Source organism: Cygnus atratus, chromosome 10, assembly GCF_013377495.2.
Source record: "Cygnus atratus isolate AKBS03 ecotype Queensland, Australia chromosome 10, CAtr_DNAZoo_HiC_assembly, whole genome shotgun sequence".
Lineage (NCBI taxonomy): Eukaryota > Metazoa > Chordata > Aves > Anseriformes > Anatidae > Cygnus > Cygnus atratus.
In genome coordinates, this window is record NC_066371.1 from 20,809,659 (window position 1) to 20,829,463 (window position 19,805).

The 19,805-nt window shown below is 38.5% G+C and overlaps 1 protein-coding gene across 2 annotated transcripts; it reads right to left on the reverse strand.

Moving 5' to 3' along the window:
* Positions 1 to 6,268: 6,268 nt before the first annotated feature.
* On the reverse strand, positions 6,269 to 18,054 carry CHDH (choline dehydrogenase). 2 transcript variants are annotated; one of them, XM_035558431.2, is made up of 8 exons: positions 17,768 to 18,054; positions 11,925 to 12,729; positions 11,341 to 11,492; positions 10,489 to 10,618; positions 9,699 to 9,833; positions 8,384 to 8,526; positions 7,234 to 7,336; positions 6,269 to 6,795 (listed from the first exon to the last, which is right to left on the reverse strand). In XM_035558431.2, the coding sequence occupies exons 2-8, from the start codon at positions 12,688 to 12,690 to the stop codon at positions 6,377 to 6,379; spliced, it is 1,848 nt and encodes a 615-aa protein (XP_035414324.1). In that variant the 5' UTR covers positions 12,691 to 12,729; positions 17,768 to 18,054; the 3' UTR covers positions 6,269 to 6,376. The 2 variants fall into 2 exon arrangements, with proteins under 2 accessions (XP_035414324.1, XP_035414326.1); XM_035558433.2 differs by having other exon boundaries at positions 17,764 to 18,003.
* Between the last annotated feature and the right edge of the window lie 1,751 nt (positions 18,055 to 19,805).

Here is a 19,805-nt window from a genome sequence, read left to right on the forward strand (position 1 = left end):
TATTTAGCAAGGAAAATGATTTTAATAACAGAAAAAGTGCCTCATAGTTTAAAGATGCTAGGCACTAGCTGGAATTAATAACCAATCAAGTTTTGTACAAGTGATGTCACACCTCAAGGAAGCCATAACTAATAAATAGATTATCTCCGGGTTGCTGAAATGTGGTCGGAGTTGCGGTACATCAAGCTCCTCCCACAGAATCTTCAGTTCCTCTGTAGGGATAAGGTTATTTTGAAACCAAGCAGGTTCTGACAATCAGTTTTTTGAGGGCTAGAGTAGGATTCTGAGGTGTAATATCTTGCCTGTCTTTCAACCTTGTGCTGCTGTCCTTTGTAGTAGAGCAGGATTTTGTCAATGAAGTATCTGTGTAAGTCCAGCACAAAATTGCGTGGGAAATAACAAGATGAGTGATGACAACCAATAATGTCATTACCTCAGTGCTCAATAGCATATCAGCTATTCATTGCATATCCATTCTAATATTGTTTTCAAACCTGCCTCCTGATTTCTTTTCTTAATGCTCTTCTAAAATATGGTTTGTCATGCTCTACCTGTTAGAGATCATTGGAAAAAGAAGTTATATAAAGAATATTCTGTCATATGTAACACCAGTTTACATAGGAAAATATCATTCAGATAGTCTGTTTTATGACTATCACGTTAAGGGCAAAACATACTGGAATAATTGCATTCTTACTAATGCATTTGCAACCAGGTTAAAGTAGAATTAGATAAGATAGTTTGCTAAAAATTATATAGTAGAAATTATTGTAAATGAATTGTAATATATACTGATTTGTATTTGTAAAGAGATGTTCTATATTTTGTAATTATTGTACCGTAATTGAACTGCAGCAATATTTATGGACCCTAATTATTATAACTCTCCACAGAATTCTAGATATAAGTATTTTTACTTGGAATATATAGATCTATAGCATAAATATTTAAATAGAGCCACCTCTCATTGTAAATCTCTTTTTGGGATAAACTGTCAAGTTTGAACTTGGCAACACACAGATTTTTTTTTTTTTAAATAATTGAGTCGAATGAGTCTCTCTGTGTAGGGGTTGCACTGTTGACTATTTGCAGTCTTGTACTTGGAAAGGTAAAAGATTTGAAATTATTTTAACTTTTTGGATTGAAAAATAAGCTGTAATTTTATTTTTGTATTAATCCCATGCTACAAAAATATTAAAATCATTAAAAAATTGACAAGTTCATGCCAGGGTACTGCTGCTCATGGGACAATTCATTTTGGCTAAGTATATTACCTAAATAACCTACTTTGATAGGATGTGTCTAGGGCAGAAACTGTTTTACAGGTAGATGAAAATGCTTTACTTCAGTATTGCTTACTTACTCTGCTCAGAAAAAAAAAAGGGATATGATGAAATGATTCTTCACAGAACCAAAAAAACCCTTGGTTATATAAAAAATATATTACTTTATTGCCTCTACCTTTCTGTTGTTTTATGTATAATGTTTCAAAAATTTATTTTTATGCAATCATAAGAGGGCTTAGATATTGTTCACAATGCAGTAAAACCCTGAAATGACTTTGAGGCTAATACAACCTTGGAGGAAAATCAAAAAACTCTGAAAGCTACTGTCTATTTTGTTAGCACTGGATAACAATGACTTGTTCTAACAAGTTATCTTATCAGGTTTTACCTGTAGTTCATATGCTAGATAGCAATCCAGCTCACATTTTTACGAATGTGATGTTTAAATCATGTCAATAAACATTTTGTACATAACGACAATTTCCTATGAATAGCTTACAAACTTCCTTTGGAATCATTCTTATTTCAAATGCCAGGATAAGAACTTAAAAGTTTGTAAATTATTTCTTGACCTACATAATTTTGTATTAAAAAAAATGCGAAATGTTCAAAATAAAACTGTGTAATAATTTTATTATACTTGGGACTCCTTTTGCTAACAGTTTTTCACCATGAAGCTCCAAAGGTTAAATTCTGATTGCACTGTTTGGAGAATGAGAGGGAATGCATGGAATTTAATAATCAATCTACTCTATCATAGTGTGCAAGTCTTATGAATGATTGCTGTTCACCAGAAAAGAGTAAAATGATCAGAGTAACTCTGTGAAAAAGGGTACTCTTATTCCCCTACTGTCTAGGAGATTAATACTCCCCTAGATGCAGATCTGTGGAAACAATCAGGAAAATCTGAGCAACAGCCCCTAAAATGTCAAAACCAAATCTACCATGTTCATCTGCCAAGAAACATTGGGACAGGTAACCCAGCTGTAGTCACTTTGTTACACATCCCAGTTTACAGAAGCAAACTTCAGGATACCAAATTACGCTTTCCAGATGTGATACCATCATGAACAAGCAGGGGGTGTCCCAACCCAGGTTGCTTAAGTACATGGACTTTTCATAGCACATCTGATTCAGCAGATTGATCTGAACAACAATTTTTTAATTAAATATTTGTCCAAGGAGACAGAAAAGGATATGCTGATCTCACCATGTTTTCTTGCTAGTATTGTTAGTCCTTAGCTTTGAATAGTCTGATGAGAGAGATACTCTTTAGCACAGATATGCTATTTTATGAGCAAACAGTCCTTACAAAAATAAATAAAGGAAATTCAGCTACAAGCCATGTTCTAGATAGTTAATGGTTTAAGGGAGAACATATATATATGGATACATAGAATACCTGTTCAATTTTATTACAGAAATGTAAGGAAAAAAAGTAATCCATATATGCATAATTACATGGTAATTGGCAACCTTAAAATACTGCCAATCATAGTTATCACTCAATACAGAAAAACTATAAGTCAACTCAACCATTAAAGCATATTTCATGAGATTCCAGATTTGTTTATATATGGATATAATGACAGAAAATGTTATAGCTGATCATTAACACAGAGTTAAACATAGCTAAGTATAGTCACTGAAAAAGTGTACATAAAAAATGTATTTGAACAGTGTCTTTTTTTTGGAGGTTGGATGACAGAACAATATAGACTAAAAATTGGAACACTCGAATAAGATATGCTTGTGTTCTCTCTGTAACTTTTTAACCATTACTTGTCTCAGATGCATAAATGCTTTTGTATGTTTCTTTTACAGAGAATGCATGGTACAAGCCCACTTTCCACTTTTCCAGTGTTTCTATAGCTGCCTTATTTGATTGTAGACTAACTGAAATCTTGAACTCAAAAAGTATTTTAAAGTATTTTAAGCTGTGGAAACATCAAAGTTCTGATGTACAAAACCTCGAGTGGCCTAACTTAAACAAGATGCAGTTTTACAAATGCTGCCATTTTCTGCTGCTTTTAAAAGCACTTCTCATACTAAAGCAACTTGAACTGAGATACATGTACGGAAAGTTTTTGGTCACTTTTCTTTCTTAATCTGATTGTCCCCAGCCAGAGACCTCCAAGTGAGTCTGAAGTATCTGCAGCAAGTTATTAGCATGGAAATGCTGATGTTCTCACTGGTGGTACCACTGCTGTTCAAGTCATGCTGGCAGGTCTAGTAAGTTCCAAATTCTTACATCAGTTTTTACAGTTAACTGTTTTTGAATACATAATGCAGTACCAACTGCTTATTTATAGAAAAAAAATAACGTCCGTGTAAAACTGGAAATAATACTCAGTTATTCACTATATTATTTTGTTAAATAGGTAAAATTCTGGAATCATCAGCCTGTGCTCTGCATCATCCAATAAGGTGTATAGATGGCTAATTTTTAGCTTGCGGGCTCCCAGTACTCTACAGAGCACAGAGAACTGAAAAAAAAAAGATGATGGTTCAGATATGTCTGATTATCTGATTGCACAATGCAGCAACGTGTCCCCAAATATAACAGAGACATGCATTTTGCTTGTACAGCTAACCTTGCTGTGGTAGAGGATAGCCCTAGGTGTGCTCAGTAGTAAGTTATGTAAGACAGTGGGTAGTTAATCCTCTGCAGTTTCATAGTAACAATTTCAGTCTTGCATGCCTAGAGTGGAAACCAATGTTGTAAATCTGCAAACGCAGGACCATCAATATCCTGGCTTTCCTAATAGCTGCCCCTTTCAACAGCACAAGACTGTGGTAAGTCTCCTCAGTACATATCATTCTGTGTAGCCTAATACTTTATATTCCAAATGACACTAAGATACAGTGAATAGCTTTAAATGAAAATCTCAGAAGCACAGGTGTTGAATAAAAGCCATTATTTGCCATAAAAATGGTACACCATACACAATTCATGCTTTCCCTGAAGGCACAGTTTTGTCAGATGAATTGTCTTATTAACACAGCCAATCAGTCACCTCTGACTTAAAATATTCTTGTTCCCCTCATTCCACAAGAATGTATGATGTACATAGAAAGGGTTTACCTGTCTCCTTTGGGAGTGACGTTCACTGCTATCATCTTCTATCTTCAGTATTTTTGTTACACTAATCAATTAAGTCCTTTCCCTCAGCAGCAGGGCTTCCAACCACTGCCTTGCAGCAGCACCAGGTAGAAGAATCTGCCTTAAACATCTGCAGTTGTCCCTCTAGCTAACATCTGATTCAGCAGTTTTTTTTTTTCAATGTGCTCAAATGGTGTAAAATTCCGTTTATCCTGGAAAAAAATTTATTCTGTTCATCACAAGTCCTGAGCAATCCCAAGCTACAAAAGCATTTTAATTCAGCAGCTGCTTAGTCAGAAGATATTTTGGAATACTTAACAAATCCATACAATTCAATGAATTAATTCATTCAATTAATTCAATTTGTTTAGTTTTTTTATTATTATTATTATTTTTAAAATCAATATCTGAAAGACTGATACAGAAAGCAGCCATGAAAGATCATTTATTTCCTTGGCACATCTGAAAACAGTAAAAAGACTTAAGTTCTAATTAAAGCATTGGTTTACTGAATAAGCTACTTGGCTTCTAACTGTTGTGGTTTTAACCTGGCCGGCAGCTAAACACCACACAGCCGTTCGCTCACCCTCCCCCCCTCCGTCTCTGGGATGGGGGAGAGAAACGGGAAAGTGAAGCCTGTGAGTTGAGATAAAGACAGTTTATTAAGACAGGAAAATAATAATAACAATAATAATAATAATAACAACAATAATAATAATAGTGCTACTACTAATAATGTGTATGAAACAAGTGATGCACAGTGTAATTGCTCACCACCCCCTGACCAATGCCCAGCCTATCCCCAAGCAGCCGGCTTTTGTTTAGCATGATGTCAGATGGTATGGAATACCCCTTTGGCCGGTTTGGGTCAGCTGTCCTGGGTCTGTCCCCTCCCAGCTCCTGCTGCACCCCTAGCCTGCCCGCTGGCAGGACAGAGCGAGAAGCTGAAAAGTCCTTGGCTTGGTGTAAGCACTGCTCTGCAACAATTAAAACATCAGCATGTTATCAGCGCTCTTCTCATCCTAACCCAAAACATAGCACCCTACCAGCTACTAGGAGGAAAATTAACTCTATCCTAGCTAAAACCAGGACACTAATTTAAAAAGATCTCTTCCTACGTCACTGATATCTTATTTAATGCAGCTATTTTGAGTAAACTTCCATTTTAAAACTACCTTGGCTCTATTTTATTAATTAATTTTAGTGATAGATGACTCATGATTGAGTATTTGCTGAGAAATATCTTTTGTACACACTCACCTTTGAGCAAAGACCAGTGACTTTAAGGAAGTTATCGGGAGCATGGACTCTTACTATGATACATGATAAAGCAGCACAACTAAATCAGCTAAAAATGTAAACTGAATTCTACTATAGTTCTTGCAATAAAAGCAAGGAAATCCAGTTTTTCAGTATATTTTTATAAACATCAGCTTTTGATCATCATTTACTAAAAAAATCATTTTTTGATAAAGACGTATGTCTTCTTTCTGAATACTATATAGTTAAGACTGCTAGGTATGATAAAGTCTAACGTTCAGTGAGGATTTGTAAACTGTGCATTCCTCCCATAAAAAGGGAGGAACATCATGTAGGTGTCTCTCCTATCAATGCTGATACTACTTTGGTCTGTGAATAAGAAGTTAAATAAATGCTTACTTAACCATTCTTTTCAGCACATGGAGAATGCTAACTAGCTGTTACCGTGGGTAATGCTCTCAAAACAGTTAAAATTCTTCCTTTAAATAGCAAGGCATATCATAAAGGTTTTCAAAATAGCACACATTAATCTCTTCCTATTTAAAATGAAACTTGAGCCAACTGATTAAAAAACTGATTAGATAATCTTCTATAAGAGAATGGATCAAATTAATGGTTGCTTTTTGCATAGCTTTTATTTGGTTGGCATGTCCAGTGTGACATACCAACATGCTGATGAAAGACTGAAAGACTAAGTGGCAAAAGTATAAAAGTATGGCAACATTGTTTATCGTTGTGTTTCTAAGGTCTTGGGCTTATATACAGGAGCATTTTTCTCCTGAAGTGACGGAAGCCCCTTAATTATGTCTGCAGCTTTCTCTGCTATCATAATAGTTGGGGCATTCAAATTCCCACTGACAATACTGGGCATTATTGAGGCATCTACTACTCTCAAATTTTCAACACCAATTACTTTTGTTTGGGGATCAACTACAGCAGTGCTATCTGAAAGCTGACCCATTTTACAGGTGCAGGAAGGATGATAAGCGCTATCAGCCTTCTGTCTTATGAAAGCATCTATTTCTTTGTCAGACTGAACATGGTTTCCTGGTTGAATTTCAGGCCCACGAAATTTTTCAAAAGCTTTCTGAGCAAAGATCTCCCTGGTCAGCTTGATGCACTGGCGGAATTCCCAAATATCTCTTTCTGTAAGGAAAGAAAATAAGAGGACTGTAAGTGCACTCTTACATAACAGAAAAAAATAGCATCAAAGAAGGAAGGCTGGAGGGGAAGTCTCCCACTTATTGCTGAAGGCCAAAATAAAGCAGAACAGTTTTTAAAGTCACAGATATTTACATTCACTGTGAGCAAAATTGCTACATATCTGGCACACTCTCAAAAAGGAATAAGGAGAAGAAATGAGCATAACCCAGGCAAATGTTAAGAACTGATGGCATCTGCAGTGCAGAATTCTTTAGGTTTATACAGTGCTTTGCACAGAGGCCTCTTTGATATTAACTGACTTTAAAATTAAATAACAATGCACCAACCATCACTTCTGAACTGGTGTTGAGTAGATGTGAAATTCTACTGAAATGGGCAGGAAATGAGTGGTTAATCAGATGAAGGAGAGGCTGCTTTTACCTGTGGACATGTAGTTAGGCTCAATGATTGGATGGGCCTTTGGGTCTGTACTTTTCAGCTTCAGCCAGCCCACACTTGTGCTCCTCATGGGGCCCACGTGGACCTGCAACAGCCATACTATGCTCATGACACAATCCCACCAGACACATTTCCAAATTCAGTGTGATTTTTTTTTCAAGATTTTACAAATTAAGCAAATGTAAATGTTAAAGGAAGATAATGAAATAAGTCAAAGTATGAATATTTTTCCATTTTATATATTTACAGAATATTTTTTACAAATTTACAGAATTTTATAAATTTAGAGAATCACAGAATCGTCTAGGTTGGAAGAGACCTCCGAGATCACCTAGTCCAACCTCTGACCTAACACTAACAAGTCCTCTGCTAAACCATATCACTAAGCTCTACATCTAAATGTCTTTTAAAGACCTCCAGGGATGGTGACTCAACTGCTTCCCCGGGCAGCCTATTCCAATGCCTAACAACCCTTTCAGTAAAGAAGTTCTTCCTAATATCCAACCTAAACTGTAAATAAGACATTCTATAAGGGGAAGGGAATATACCTGTCTTTACAATTCACAGCTTTCTTTTAATTTAAAGTACAATCATTCCAATTTACCAGTAGCACAGCATTCTAGTCCTATCAGCAGTCAGACCAAACTACTATCACTGAAGAGATCAGCAAGAAAAAATATGTATATTCAGTGACAGTTCCCCAGCATTACAACAGACTCTTGGATCAAAATCACATTCTAAAATGGGCCTTGGATTTGTTCAACGAATAAATGAGTGGCCTCATATATTCTAGCTTACACCTCTGCCTAAACTGCAGTGGAACAGGGAACACCTTGGGTTAGTTTTGTACAGCATCTAACACAATGGTATCCTAATGAACAGCACTATGGCAGCTCAGTAGTGCAAATACTTAAATACTTTCCCAAAGATAAAAAGCAACATAATTTTGGTAGCAATATCAAACAATAAGCCTATATTTTTCCCCAATGTAGGAGGTTAAGCCAAGTCTTTGTGTAATAATGAAAAAGGTATTTTCCTGTATATAGCCAAATTAGCGATGATTATACTAAAGGGTAAGCCTACTTGCTAATTGCTACAGAACATTACTGGAATATGTTCTTCAAAAACTCACCTGGTAAGCTTCCATTGTGGAAGCAATGCGACCATGATCAATCACCTGAGAAGGAAGAAAGTGGAACTGAATGTCAGGGTGAGGAACTCCCGGCTCACTTCGAATAAACCCACCAGATTCTAAGTGGGCAGTGGCTCCATCACCTAGAGAGTGTAAATGAGAGAGAAAAAGCCATTACAAGACCTCAGAACAGCAATAAATCCACTTCTTCTTAACCCTTGTTTCACTACAGTTTATAATGCATATATACAGTGGAAACTGCAAGGAATGCAAATGTTTATGAACAGCTTGCAATTTAAGAAATATGCACCACTTTCACCTACTTCTGAATCACTAGGTAACTGTAACTACATCTAATTTTGGAAATTCCAGTTATTTGAGAGTGGGATGTTATAGTTACCTCAGTGTAACTGGCAGAAGCACTGCCAGAGGCAGATTTGTAATCAATATCCTGACAGGTGTGGAGGGAACCAGCTGCAGCACCCTGATATCACTGCACTGCATGCTCCATGACATGCAGCATAACTATCCCATTAGTCACATGTAACAGGCAGAGCCATCCCCAGTGCCTACCCTGAAGGGAAAAGATGAAGAGGCTACAGTGCCCCCCCATATTATGTTATTTTCAAATCCATTTAACACCATGATTCAGCCCTCAATACACATTTACTTGCATGGTAAAATGCCACATGTACACAGCATAAATCATCGCTTTGGATCAGCTGCTAACATAAGGATTAAGCAGGAGATGAAGTCCTTGAGTTTGGCCAAACTATTTTACTGATTTCAATGATGACTTTTACAGATTCTTTATAAAATACAACTTACAGCTGGATTATTATAAAATTACAGTGTCATTTTTAACAGAAGTCACTCTTATTTACCTGCAAGCCTAACGGGTTCTGGTCAGAAAAACAAAATACTTCATTTGGGGTGAGATAACGAAAAACAAATTTGCAGTACATTTTTATCTATACAATACCTATTTCTAAATAGATTTTTTTTCTTCATTTTTATTTTTTAAAACAGCTTTTATCAGTGGCACCAAGATTTAAAAGTAGATTATTTTCTTAAAATTAAGGAGATTTACATGTGTTAAAAAAAATGTTTAAAACCTCACTTGATACTTAAGACATAACAATTTAAAAAGACTCCTACCTGTAAGAAAAAGAAATCTTTTAGGCCCATTTGCAGGATCCAATTATTTAGTAGACATGAAAAACAATTTATATAAAGACTTCGAAATTCACAGACAAAAGGCTGTAATAATTCAGAAGTGATCAACAGTGGAACAATTGCATACTTTTTTTCATACCTGTGAACTTCCAAAGCCATTCTAGACCAATCCTTGCCATGCTAACCGGCTTTTGTGCACTATACAGAGTGATAGGTTTGGTGCACTTTTGCTGGACGTACACTTCTAAGTGATCTTGAAGATTCTGGCCTACTCCTGATTAAATGTTTAAAAATGGGGCAGGAGGGAGAAGAAAAGAAAAAGTTATTTCACAGAGAACAATTATACATAACATTTGCTACCAGAAAACAGCATAAATGGGAACTAAACTAACCTCTTACAAGGGCAGTGATGACTAACACCAAGACCATGAGTCATATCAGCCTTTTGCTCATGTCAGAACAAGGTTTTACATAAACATAGTATAACTAGAATGAAAATAGAAAGTTAAATGGCAGACATATCACTTGTTCTAAAATTGCCAGATATGACTTCTAAATACAATGCTAGATTTTCTAGTTTAAAGGAAAAGTTTATGTTATTTCTTCCATCTTTGAATATATATGACGATGGAAGCTTATGAAATCTGTTGTGGATCAAAACCACCCATCCAAAATTCTAAATATGCTGCTTTAAAGTTATTCAGTGGCATTTTTCAGAAAGGCATTTTCCACTATCAAATATAGTGAAGAAACTGTAGGAGGTTATTGCTGCGTTCTAAAATCAGTGCATTTCCACAGATTTGTAACACTATTAGTTTCTGTCCATACAACTTGACATAAAGACAAACAAATTTCATGGATTCATTCCATTTAATGGTCTGAATTGCCTCCTTAGGAAGGTACAAGTTTGAAAGAAGTAATAAAGTTACCAGGAAGGTGGCAAACAACAGGGATCCCCAGTTTTTTTAGATCATCTGCATTGCCAATCCCAGACAACATAAGCAGCTGTGGAGAATTTATGGCACCTCCACTTAAAATAACTTCTTTACTGGCAAAAGCCTAAAATGAAACAAGCGCAAAAGTCCTGACGTTATTAAGCTTGATCTGAATGTAAGTGACACATCAAGAGCTTCTGTTCAGATACTATTATGAGCCAGATTAGACACCCTTCCCCCACATTTTTCCTATTCCAAATGTTTTCCTGTCTTTCAGCAAAAAGAAATGCTCAAGCTTTCAGTCTGAAGGGACAAGCCATAACTTGATGTTACACAAGAGTGTTGTGTAATGTTTCGAGCTGGAACCTATGCTGTAATTGTACACTGTCTCTGTATATTGACTAGTGTGCTGAAATGCTGGGATTTCTGAAAAGCAATTCTGAAAATGCCTTAGAGGGAAATATAATGGAGATGTTAATCTCTAAATCAAGACAACTGAAATATCACTTGCTATAAAGTAACTCACAAGGAATCCTACACAGGAAGAGAAAACAGTTTCGGAAAGCTTATATTTTGTATAGTGAAGCATCACTTGTAACATGTTTTCTTTCTTTCTTTCTCTTTCTTTCTTTCTTTCTTTCTTTCTTTCTCCCTCTCTCTCTCTCTCTTTTTCTCCTTCTCTTTATCTTTCCTTCCTTCCTTCCTTCCTTCCTTCCTTCCTTCCTTCCTTCCTCCCTCCCTCCCTCCCTTCCCTTCCCTTCCCTCCTTCCTTCCTTCCGTCTTTCTGTCTTTTTTAAATTTTGCTTTGAATAATGTATTTTATACTGGAAAATAAAAATCTCTTACCTTTTTCATTTGACCATTTTTCAAATACTCAACACCAATGGATTTTGTTCCTTGAAACAAGATTTTTGTTACAAGTGTCTTCTCTGTGATTGACAAATTTGGGCGGGATATGGCTGGGTGAAGGTAAGCACTAGCTGCGCTCCATCTTTGACCTACAATTTATATTAACATTGAAAATCAAAATAGTCATGCTAAGTATTCTTCAAGATTTTCACCAATACCAATCAGGATGTTTATACAGGTTTTATACACTCTTCTTTAGAGTTCAAAGCAAATGTGCTTTGATATAATAACTAAAGATTTTATTTTAACATAACAAACTTCTCAGTGACATTCTGCAAACCTACTCTCCCAAATTTAACTATGAATCAAGACCTGGATGCCAACCCAAATTTCAATGAAATACAGCCTAGACTGATAACAAGCTGCTGTGAAATGAATACATGTACATTTAGAGTGCAGTAGCTGTTCAGCAAACCAAACAACTGAAAGTGCAGGTTATATGTCTGTATTCTAAAATGCTTTCAGAAGCACTTCTGGTGGGTCAGAAACACAAATTCCTTAAGGAATCATTTATGATTTACCTTTGTGTACAGTCATGTCCATCCAGCCAAATCCTTCTTGCTGATAGCCATTCATATCATCTGTGAAGGGATACCCAGCTTGCTGAGTTGCCTCCAGGAATGCGTGATGAAGAGGATGGTTTGTTTTCCCTCTTGACACATGCAGAGGTCCTTTTCCACCTCTATACTGATCTGGTCCCAGTTCATGCGTTTGTGCCTTCTTAAAATAGGGCAAGCAATGTTCATAGTCCCATCCTACAGCCCCTTCTCTGCTCCATCGATTATAATCTTCAGCATGCCCACGAATATACACCATTGCATTGAGAGAAGAGGAACCACCCCACACTCTTCCTCGGGGCCAGTACATAATCCGATTATCCATATGTTTCTGTGAAGTTGTGTGGTAATACCAGTTATATTTCTCATCACAGAGGTTGTAAGTTAATGCAGCAGGCATATGAATCTTCCACATCAGCCTCTTACTACCTAGAAGGGTATCTTTAGGGCCTGCTTCCAAAAGTAGTACAGTACTGAGAGGGTCTTCAGTCAACCTGTTGGCTAATACACACCCGGCTGATCCAGCTCCAACAATGACATAATTATAAGAGTTTGCCTTTTCAGAACTAAGCTGAGACAATGCACGTGCGATTGTGAATGATTCGTTGTTGCCCAATGTGTTCCTTAACAGGTGTGCTTTAAACAGAGCTCCTGTTACTTTGTGCATCTGACTCACAGGACTGTAACATTTAACTCCTTTGATTAAGTAGAACATCTTTACTAAGAACATCGTTCCTACAGTATTTCCTCCAGAATTGGGTGTTTTGTCCTAGAAAAACAAACAAACAAGAAATCCTAATTAAAACATAACCATTAATACAGTGTATGACCTCTAAAATGTCCATCATTTTCAGGTAAAATCGTCATACTTCACCCATTCTCACTATCCTAAAGGTTAACTACAATGCCAATAAAACGATAATTTACTTTGAAACTTGCTGTCTTATTCTTTTGATGCATTATACGCACCAGTTGAGTGGCACAGTATTTTGTATTACATGCAGCCTGATTTTGATTTGCTTCTGGTTCATGAGGTGAATACCTGCAGCACATTTTCAAGTATTTGCTAAGACCATAAGGAATGGACACCTTTGTTTACCTGGAAGTCTGTCTTCATCTGCCTCTAGTAGATGAGAATTTAAGAAAAACAACAATCTCATACACTGCTCTGTAAGTTTGTGAGTCAGTGATAGTGCACAGCCAATTCACAACCATGTACATGATTCAGTTGGGAACACAATGGGATGAGTATTCCTGCTGTAGTTCTGCCAGATCAAAACTAGGATGGCTCTCTACAAAGTACATGTAACAGTGAAATTAATTTTCAGCTATCCCCAAGTTGAAAAACTGCTGTTTTTGAGGTAACATAGGTAAAGACGCAATTTGTACATCTGTGGCTTCTCCCTTACTACCCAAAATGGTTTGGGTTGGAAGTGACTTTAAAGATCATCTAATTCCAATCCCTCTGCCATGTTTAACGTGTTTTATTTATTACTAAAACCAGATCCTGCAAGAGTGCTCCGAGTACAGCTACAATCCAGTAACACCAGATCCTGAGGCTCAGTTGGAATTGCAATTTTTAACCTTCAGAAATGCCTGTGAGCCTTGCAAGCAGCACAGGTTGAGCTGCGTGTTCCAGGGGTTCAGGTGCAGGGACTAAATCCAAGATTTTCACAGCCCATTTAAGTGCCAAAGTACCAATGCTGCTGGCCAGTTTGAAGTGTGTCTCTCTTGCTCTCCCTTTGAAACCATTACTCTTGGTACATTTAGTAAAAATTGATAGATATCCTTGGATTGTAAAAGCTAATTTTTCCTGTCCCATGGCTTCTATCTAAAGGGTTGCTGTGGATTCTAGGAACAGCAACCTCTCCAGGGGCTGGTATGCTGTAATGTACTGCCCATCTGAAAAAGACAGGCAAGCTTGCTCCTGGAAATATATTCAACACTATATTATGTTTGTGAAATCTATTTTTTTCAGAAAGGAATTAGGTTGTTAATGTTGATTTTCTTACACTTAAGTTTCATAGTTATCCAATATTTTATGATATAAGCCCCACATTGTCGTAAAATGTTTATTTTCACAGAAAAGTGTCTTAATGAATCATTGAAATAGCTTTTTTTTTTTTCCTTACTAAAAGGTGGAATAGAACTGTACTCATTCTCTCATGTGAAACTCTACAATTTTGTGAGAGAAATCTCTAGTTTGTGAGAATACACACAAACCCTGAAGGCCCAACTCTGTAGCAACATTATATGCAGTCCTTAATTAATGTTAGAAGTCTTCCATGTGGAACTGTATTTATTTACAATTTAATGTATGCTCTCACATGCAAATGTGGTTTTCTCTCAGGGAACGTATGGGAAGCATACTTTTACTTTTCTCTAGGAAGGATAGTAATAAGCTGTACAAATCCTGAATTTTCTAGAACATGAATGACCAACTGTGGAAAAACAGTTGCCCTAGCCAAAGGAAAAAAAAAAAAAGATGCAAGGTATAGGTCTAAGTTGAGAATGACACACCTGATTCTCACTTGGCTAATTCAAAATGAATCCCAGCTGAAGTTGGGGGGGTTATCTTTTACAGATGGAGAATATTAGAAGGGTTGTTTCATCAGAAGAAAGCTTTACAATTTCTGGTGATGCAGCAGAGGAGAACAGAAAGGCAGAGAGGTTTTACTTGTGTTGTTTTATTAGTGATGAGAACGGCTACAATTCTAAAGGATATATGCTTAATCTAGAGAACTGGTCGGTCACAGCATTTCACAGGAACAGCAGATAGCTGATGGGGTTTGCTGGAGTATGGGCTTTGGCCCTGATAATCTGTGAAAGGTTCTTGGTCAATTACATAAGGAAGACATACTGGTCTGTTTATTTTGGCATGGGATCTATAATACCAACAAACATTACTGTGCTTTCTGAACAGGCTGCTGGCTGCAAAGCCTATGACCTACGTAGGTGCTGGCTACAAGAGCCAGAGTAGACTGTGGAATCCCTGAAATAACATTCAGTTAGAGTGTGTTACCCTGTGCTACAATCTAAGGGGCAGTGCTGGAGGCTGCAGTTCTACAGTTTGCTACAGCATAAGCTGTGCCTGTTGAGCTCCTGAAGGTGTTATCTCAAACAACAATAAAAAGGAAGCATTGATGTTATGGGACTAGGTGTTCATGTCCTGTCTCATGCTAGGATACTATTACTGAAGTCTAGATCTTTTTAAAAGCTTGTTTGTTAAGAGCCTCCCGTGCATGCAGACTTTGAAACTCATAGAGCAATTCAAATGTATATTGAAGAGACTGGTATCATTAAGTTCTGGAACTAGAACATGATGATACTTTGCTCTCTGACAATGTATGCACCTCTATGAGCATACATGGGTTTATCAATGTTCAAATCCTTTTATAGCTTTATGGAATTTTGCAGGAGTCTTTGAACTGGAGAGCATCAGTCAAATTTAATGTCTTCTTTCTAAACTTAGTTTCATCCTGCTCTTTTGAGGATGAGAATTTATAGCCCACGTCATGTTCCTAAGAACTGTATTTCAACAAAAGTGGGTTTTGGTTGGTTTTCTACCTGCTCCTGTAACTGCAAAAATCAAATTGGTATCCCAATAGGTACATCTGAGGCTCTGAGATTTGCTGGTGATGCTAACTGACGCTTACCCAGGAGGGAGCTTTTAGTTTTATGGGCAGCTGTATTAAATATTATGGTGGCTATGTCAAAGCAAAATATATTGATTTAAGGAGATGTAAACAGCCTGGTTCTAATGAAATGTTTGGTACTTACAAACAAAAAGTTGTATTTTTGTCTTACTGGATTATTACTGAATGTCTTTATCTGAATCCTTGTATATCATGACCCCTTTATGAACATACACATCACGAGATTCCTCAAGAATCAGCAAGCAGCCCTGCAGAAGTACATACAATAACTACATTTTATGTTGCTGTATTCTGTGAGCTTTAAAATCTGGAGCTCACTTTAAAAATGGTATCTGCTTTCCAGGTAGATACTGATAAGTGGGCCGAGGGACAGCATTCTTCTAAGAGTGAGGAGAGCAAGAGCACCTTAGCAGGAAAACTGTTGCTGTGATGTAAGAATATCTGTAATCTTACACTAGGTAGCTAGAAGTGGGCAGTGGAATTCTTAAGTTAGCTGTTAGGGGCTCCTTGCATCCTTGTAATGTTTCTGAATGCAGTACTAAGTTTGCAGGAGAAACAGACGTTCACTTAACCTATTGGTACCTACCACTGCTACTCTATGGTGGCTGATTTGGGGTCATGTGTGAGAAGAGACTTTTCTGAAGTATAGCAAACATACGAAAGGTGAAAAATGAATTACTTCTTTTTGTTCTGTTCTGATTTTTGGAAAAGGACTGGGGAGACAAAGAAAAAAGCTGCATAGGACATCTGAGGATTAAATCAGCTTGTCCTCCTGCAAGAAAGCTAAGCAAAAGTCTTAGAAGTCAGCCCAGGGACCTTATTTCTAGACCTTTAGATTTAAAGGACTGTCAGTCCAAGACAAAGAGGTTAAGTGCCTTGCTTGCACAAGTGGACATACTGAAAAATGGGCAGTAGCCGAGTGGGTCTGTAGGTGGATGAGGTGGCTAATCTAGAAAGGTTAGAGGGCATTGGGAATCATTACTGTTAACCAATCAGAGCTGTGCTGTTCTCTGATAAAGCTGGAAATAAAAATGATCCAAGACATGTACCAAGACAGTTATGGTGCCTGCTGTCTGGGCTAGGAGGCCGAATTACGAACAAAAAAATAAGCAGACTCTCTAATGTTCCTTTGAAGTTACTGAAGCAGTATTTTGAATCTGCTCCATCACATAAATTTACCAGATTTATATTTAGATGTTATTTTATGTTTTTGTTGGTGTTGTTTTTGTTTTACATCAATGAACCCATTAAAATGGAACAGGAGAGACAGAGTATCAATGAGATAATTAACTTTTATCTTGCAGTGAGTGGGGAGTGAAGTCAGTCAACAGTGTCCACACCACGGTATTTGAGTGACTGCAAATCAGCATGTAGATGATTCACAAATTTCTGTGCTTTAAAGCTCTGAGGTGCAGAGGTTAAATATCAAGCTGTTCTGCTTTAATTTAAATCCAACATACGTAGTAGAAAACATACACTAATATTAAAGCACAGTTCTTATCATATGATCCCCCTGTTCACCCACACATGGGCCTCCTCCCTGCACACTAGCCCACCCTGGTTCCTCCAGACCAATATGGACACTACATGGAGATGGTTGCTGACTGGAATTGTACGTTGTACTGTGGCCAAGATGCTCCCATCCCCTGACAGATGCAAAATGTGTAACAAGAAAGGTGGATTGCTGGTGGCAGTGCCCATGACTGGCGCAGCCCAGCCTTTGGTGTGGTGCTGGGGCAGCCTGCTCCTGCCGGGCCTGGTGGAGGGATGTGCAGCCCTCAGGTAACGGCAGCTCCTGCTCTCTTTTGCCGCAGGCTGTGTACATAGTTTAAATTTATCTGCTGTGGGGTTGTTTTGGAGTAACTCTCCCTTTAGTCTTGCAGGTAAACAAGAGTTCATCTACCCACAGAAATGGTGCGGGAGGTTTCATCTCCACAGCCGAAACTGCTCTCGCTGACCGACCCCACCCACCCTGCTCTTTCTCAACAACCCACCTGCGGCACACAGCCGCTGCTGCTCCACAGGAGGGGCCAGGGCCTGGACGGGGCACCCCTGGGCCGTGTTACCCCCTTTCCCTGCCGATCCTCCCTCGGAGACGCTTGCTCCCCCCGGCCCTTCTCCCCTCAGCCCCCGCCGGCCCCACTCACTCACTCGCACGCCCGGGCACGGTCCCTGGGAAGCGCCGGGGGAGGCCGGGCAGGGGAGCGGGGCGGGCTGGGCTCTCCCGCAGCAAGGCGCCCTTTGCCCGTCGGGGAAAGGCGCTCGGCTGGCCCGGGGCGGTGTCGAAAACCCCCGGAGCGGCCGCGGGCCGAAGTCCGCCTCACGCACGGCGGCCGAGGCAGGGCCCCGGGCTTCGCCCCTCACAGCGGCCCCGGCGCTGAGGAGACCTCCCCGTCCCGCCCCGGGAGTGCTTGAGCTTGTTCCTCCCCGGCCCTGGGCGGGATAACAGGAGGCATTTCGCTGGAAAGAAACGTGGCCGACAGCGCCGTGGGGTCGTTGAGAAACTTGGCCGGCGGGAGCTGGGAGGCTCCCCTCAGGGGGCTCAGCAGCTGCCGCCCCTATGCGACTGCCACAGGGCCTGCCCCTCGATTGGCTGCCTCCTCTAAATCTCGCCAGTTTCATTCAGTGGAGGTTAAGCTGTATTAAAATGTATCGGGGGGATGCCATAAAATTCCGTGGAAAATGACAAAAATGCCCAGGTATGTGTAGTCCGCCAGTCAGAGCTGCACAGCTAGGCTGGTGGGGATGAAACTAAGAGTCTTGTTTTCCCATTCAGAACACTCATGATAGAATAATGATATAACGAAGACTAATCAAGAGAACTTACTTTCTTCAGAGATATTTCAAGGACATTTTCCTTTGCTACAGTATCTTCAATAAAAGTTGGACTTGGTGCTTAGGGATATGGTTTAGTGGGTGACATTGAGAGTAGGATGGATGGTTGGAGCCGGTGATCTTGGAGGTCTTTTCCAACCCTAATGATTCTATGATTCAATGCCACTTGTAGATGCTGGTTACTTTCCCAAGTCTTTCCCCATGGCTCTGTTAGGAATGTGGTGGGTGATGAATAAAGCCAAGCCTATGAAGCCAAGCTGATGGATGTTTGCAGTATGATTGGTTACTCAAAGCTTTTATTTGGTAAGCAAATAAAGACTGTAGAAAACATGCATTCAATGTATATTAGATTATACAAAATATATACAAATGTATTAGTATATACGTTTAAGAACTATGACTGAGCTTTTTGTCCATGATTGCATAGCACCAACTGCTGTGGGGACCTGGTCCCTTGCTAGAGATTCTTATTAGTGTTGTCAGAGTGCTTAAGAGCAATAATTATTTTTGGTTTCCTACAGGGGAGGAAAAAAAAATTGCTGATTTTGCTGATTGCAGTTGGTTCTGTCAATTTCAAGAAAAGTTCTACCCGTAAATATCTGGCTAAAGCAAGATGTAAAACTGTAGGCTGAGTTATTTGTGAGTAATCCTTACCCTCACGTAGAACAGACTTTGGGGCACCAGGCACTAGAGCTGGTGATTAGGATCTTTATGGAAGCTATTGTTTTGGTTTTCTGTTGGAGGTGGAAGAACAGGATGGATTCCACTACTACAGCTGTGTTACTACAGCTGGTTCATGCTACATTAAAACTATTGGAAAGGCAATATACAAATACATGGATTAGAGGCACACGGGTTAGTGAAAATTCACTAGCAATTCTGTTTCTGTCAGTATGTTTAAATTATGCTTTGGAGAAGCAAAGTGCTTAAGTTTGCATGGATGACCACTATTTATTTAGTACTGCTTGGGTAGATCACTTACAGATACATCTCAGGTATACAGAAAATCAAAGGTACTAACTTGTATCTCCTTTAATGTTATGTTCACGTAGAATTGAATTGTCAGCTCGAGATACCACTTATGTAGTAGGTAGAATATCTATTTTCTATGAAGTATTTCCTTCTTAATTCTTAAAATCTTCATTGAAGCTTGAAAGAATTGTGGTCAGGAGATATATTGAACAATGTTATGAAACTATGGAGTGTCTTCAGTGTGGTTTTATGTTCTGTTATTTGGTTAGTCAATGGAGCATACTTTCCATTACTCTGTTTTTCTGAGGTTAATGATGAAATATTCTGTAGTGAAATCTGAAATACTTTATTTGAAAAAAAAAAATACATCTTCGCTTGAGCT

Coding starts and splice junctions, on each gene's coding strand:
- CHDH (XM_035558431.2), bottom strand. CDS start 12,690: ATGTTCTTAGTAAAGATGTTCTACTTAATCAAAGGAGTTAAATGTTAC. Junction 11,493..11,924: donor GGACATGACTGTACACAAAG/GTAAATCATAAA, acceptor TATAAATTGTAG/GTCAAAGATGGAGCGCAGCT. Junction 8,527..9,698: donor ATGGCTTTGGAAGTTCACAG/GTATGAAAAAAA, acceptor TACACTCTCTAG/GTGATGGAGCCACTGCCCAC.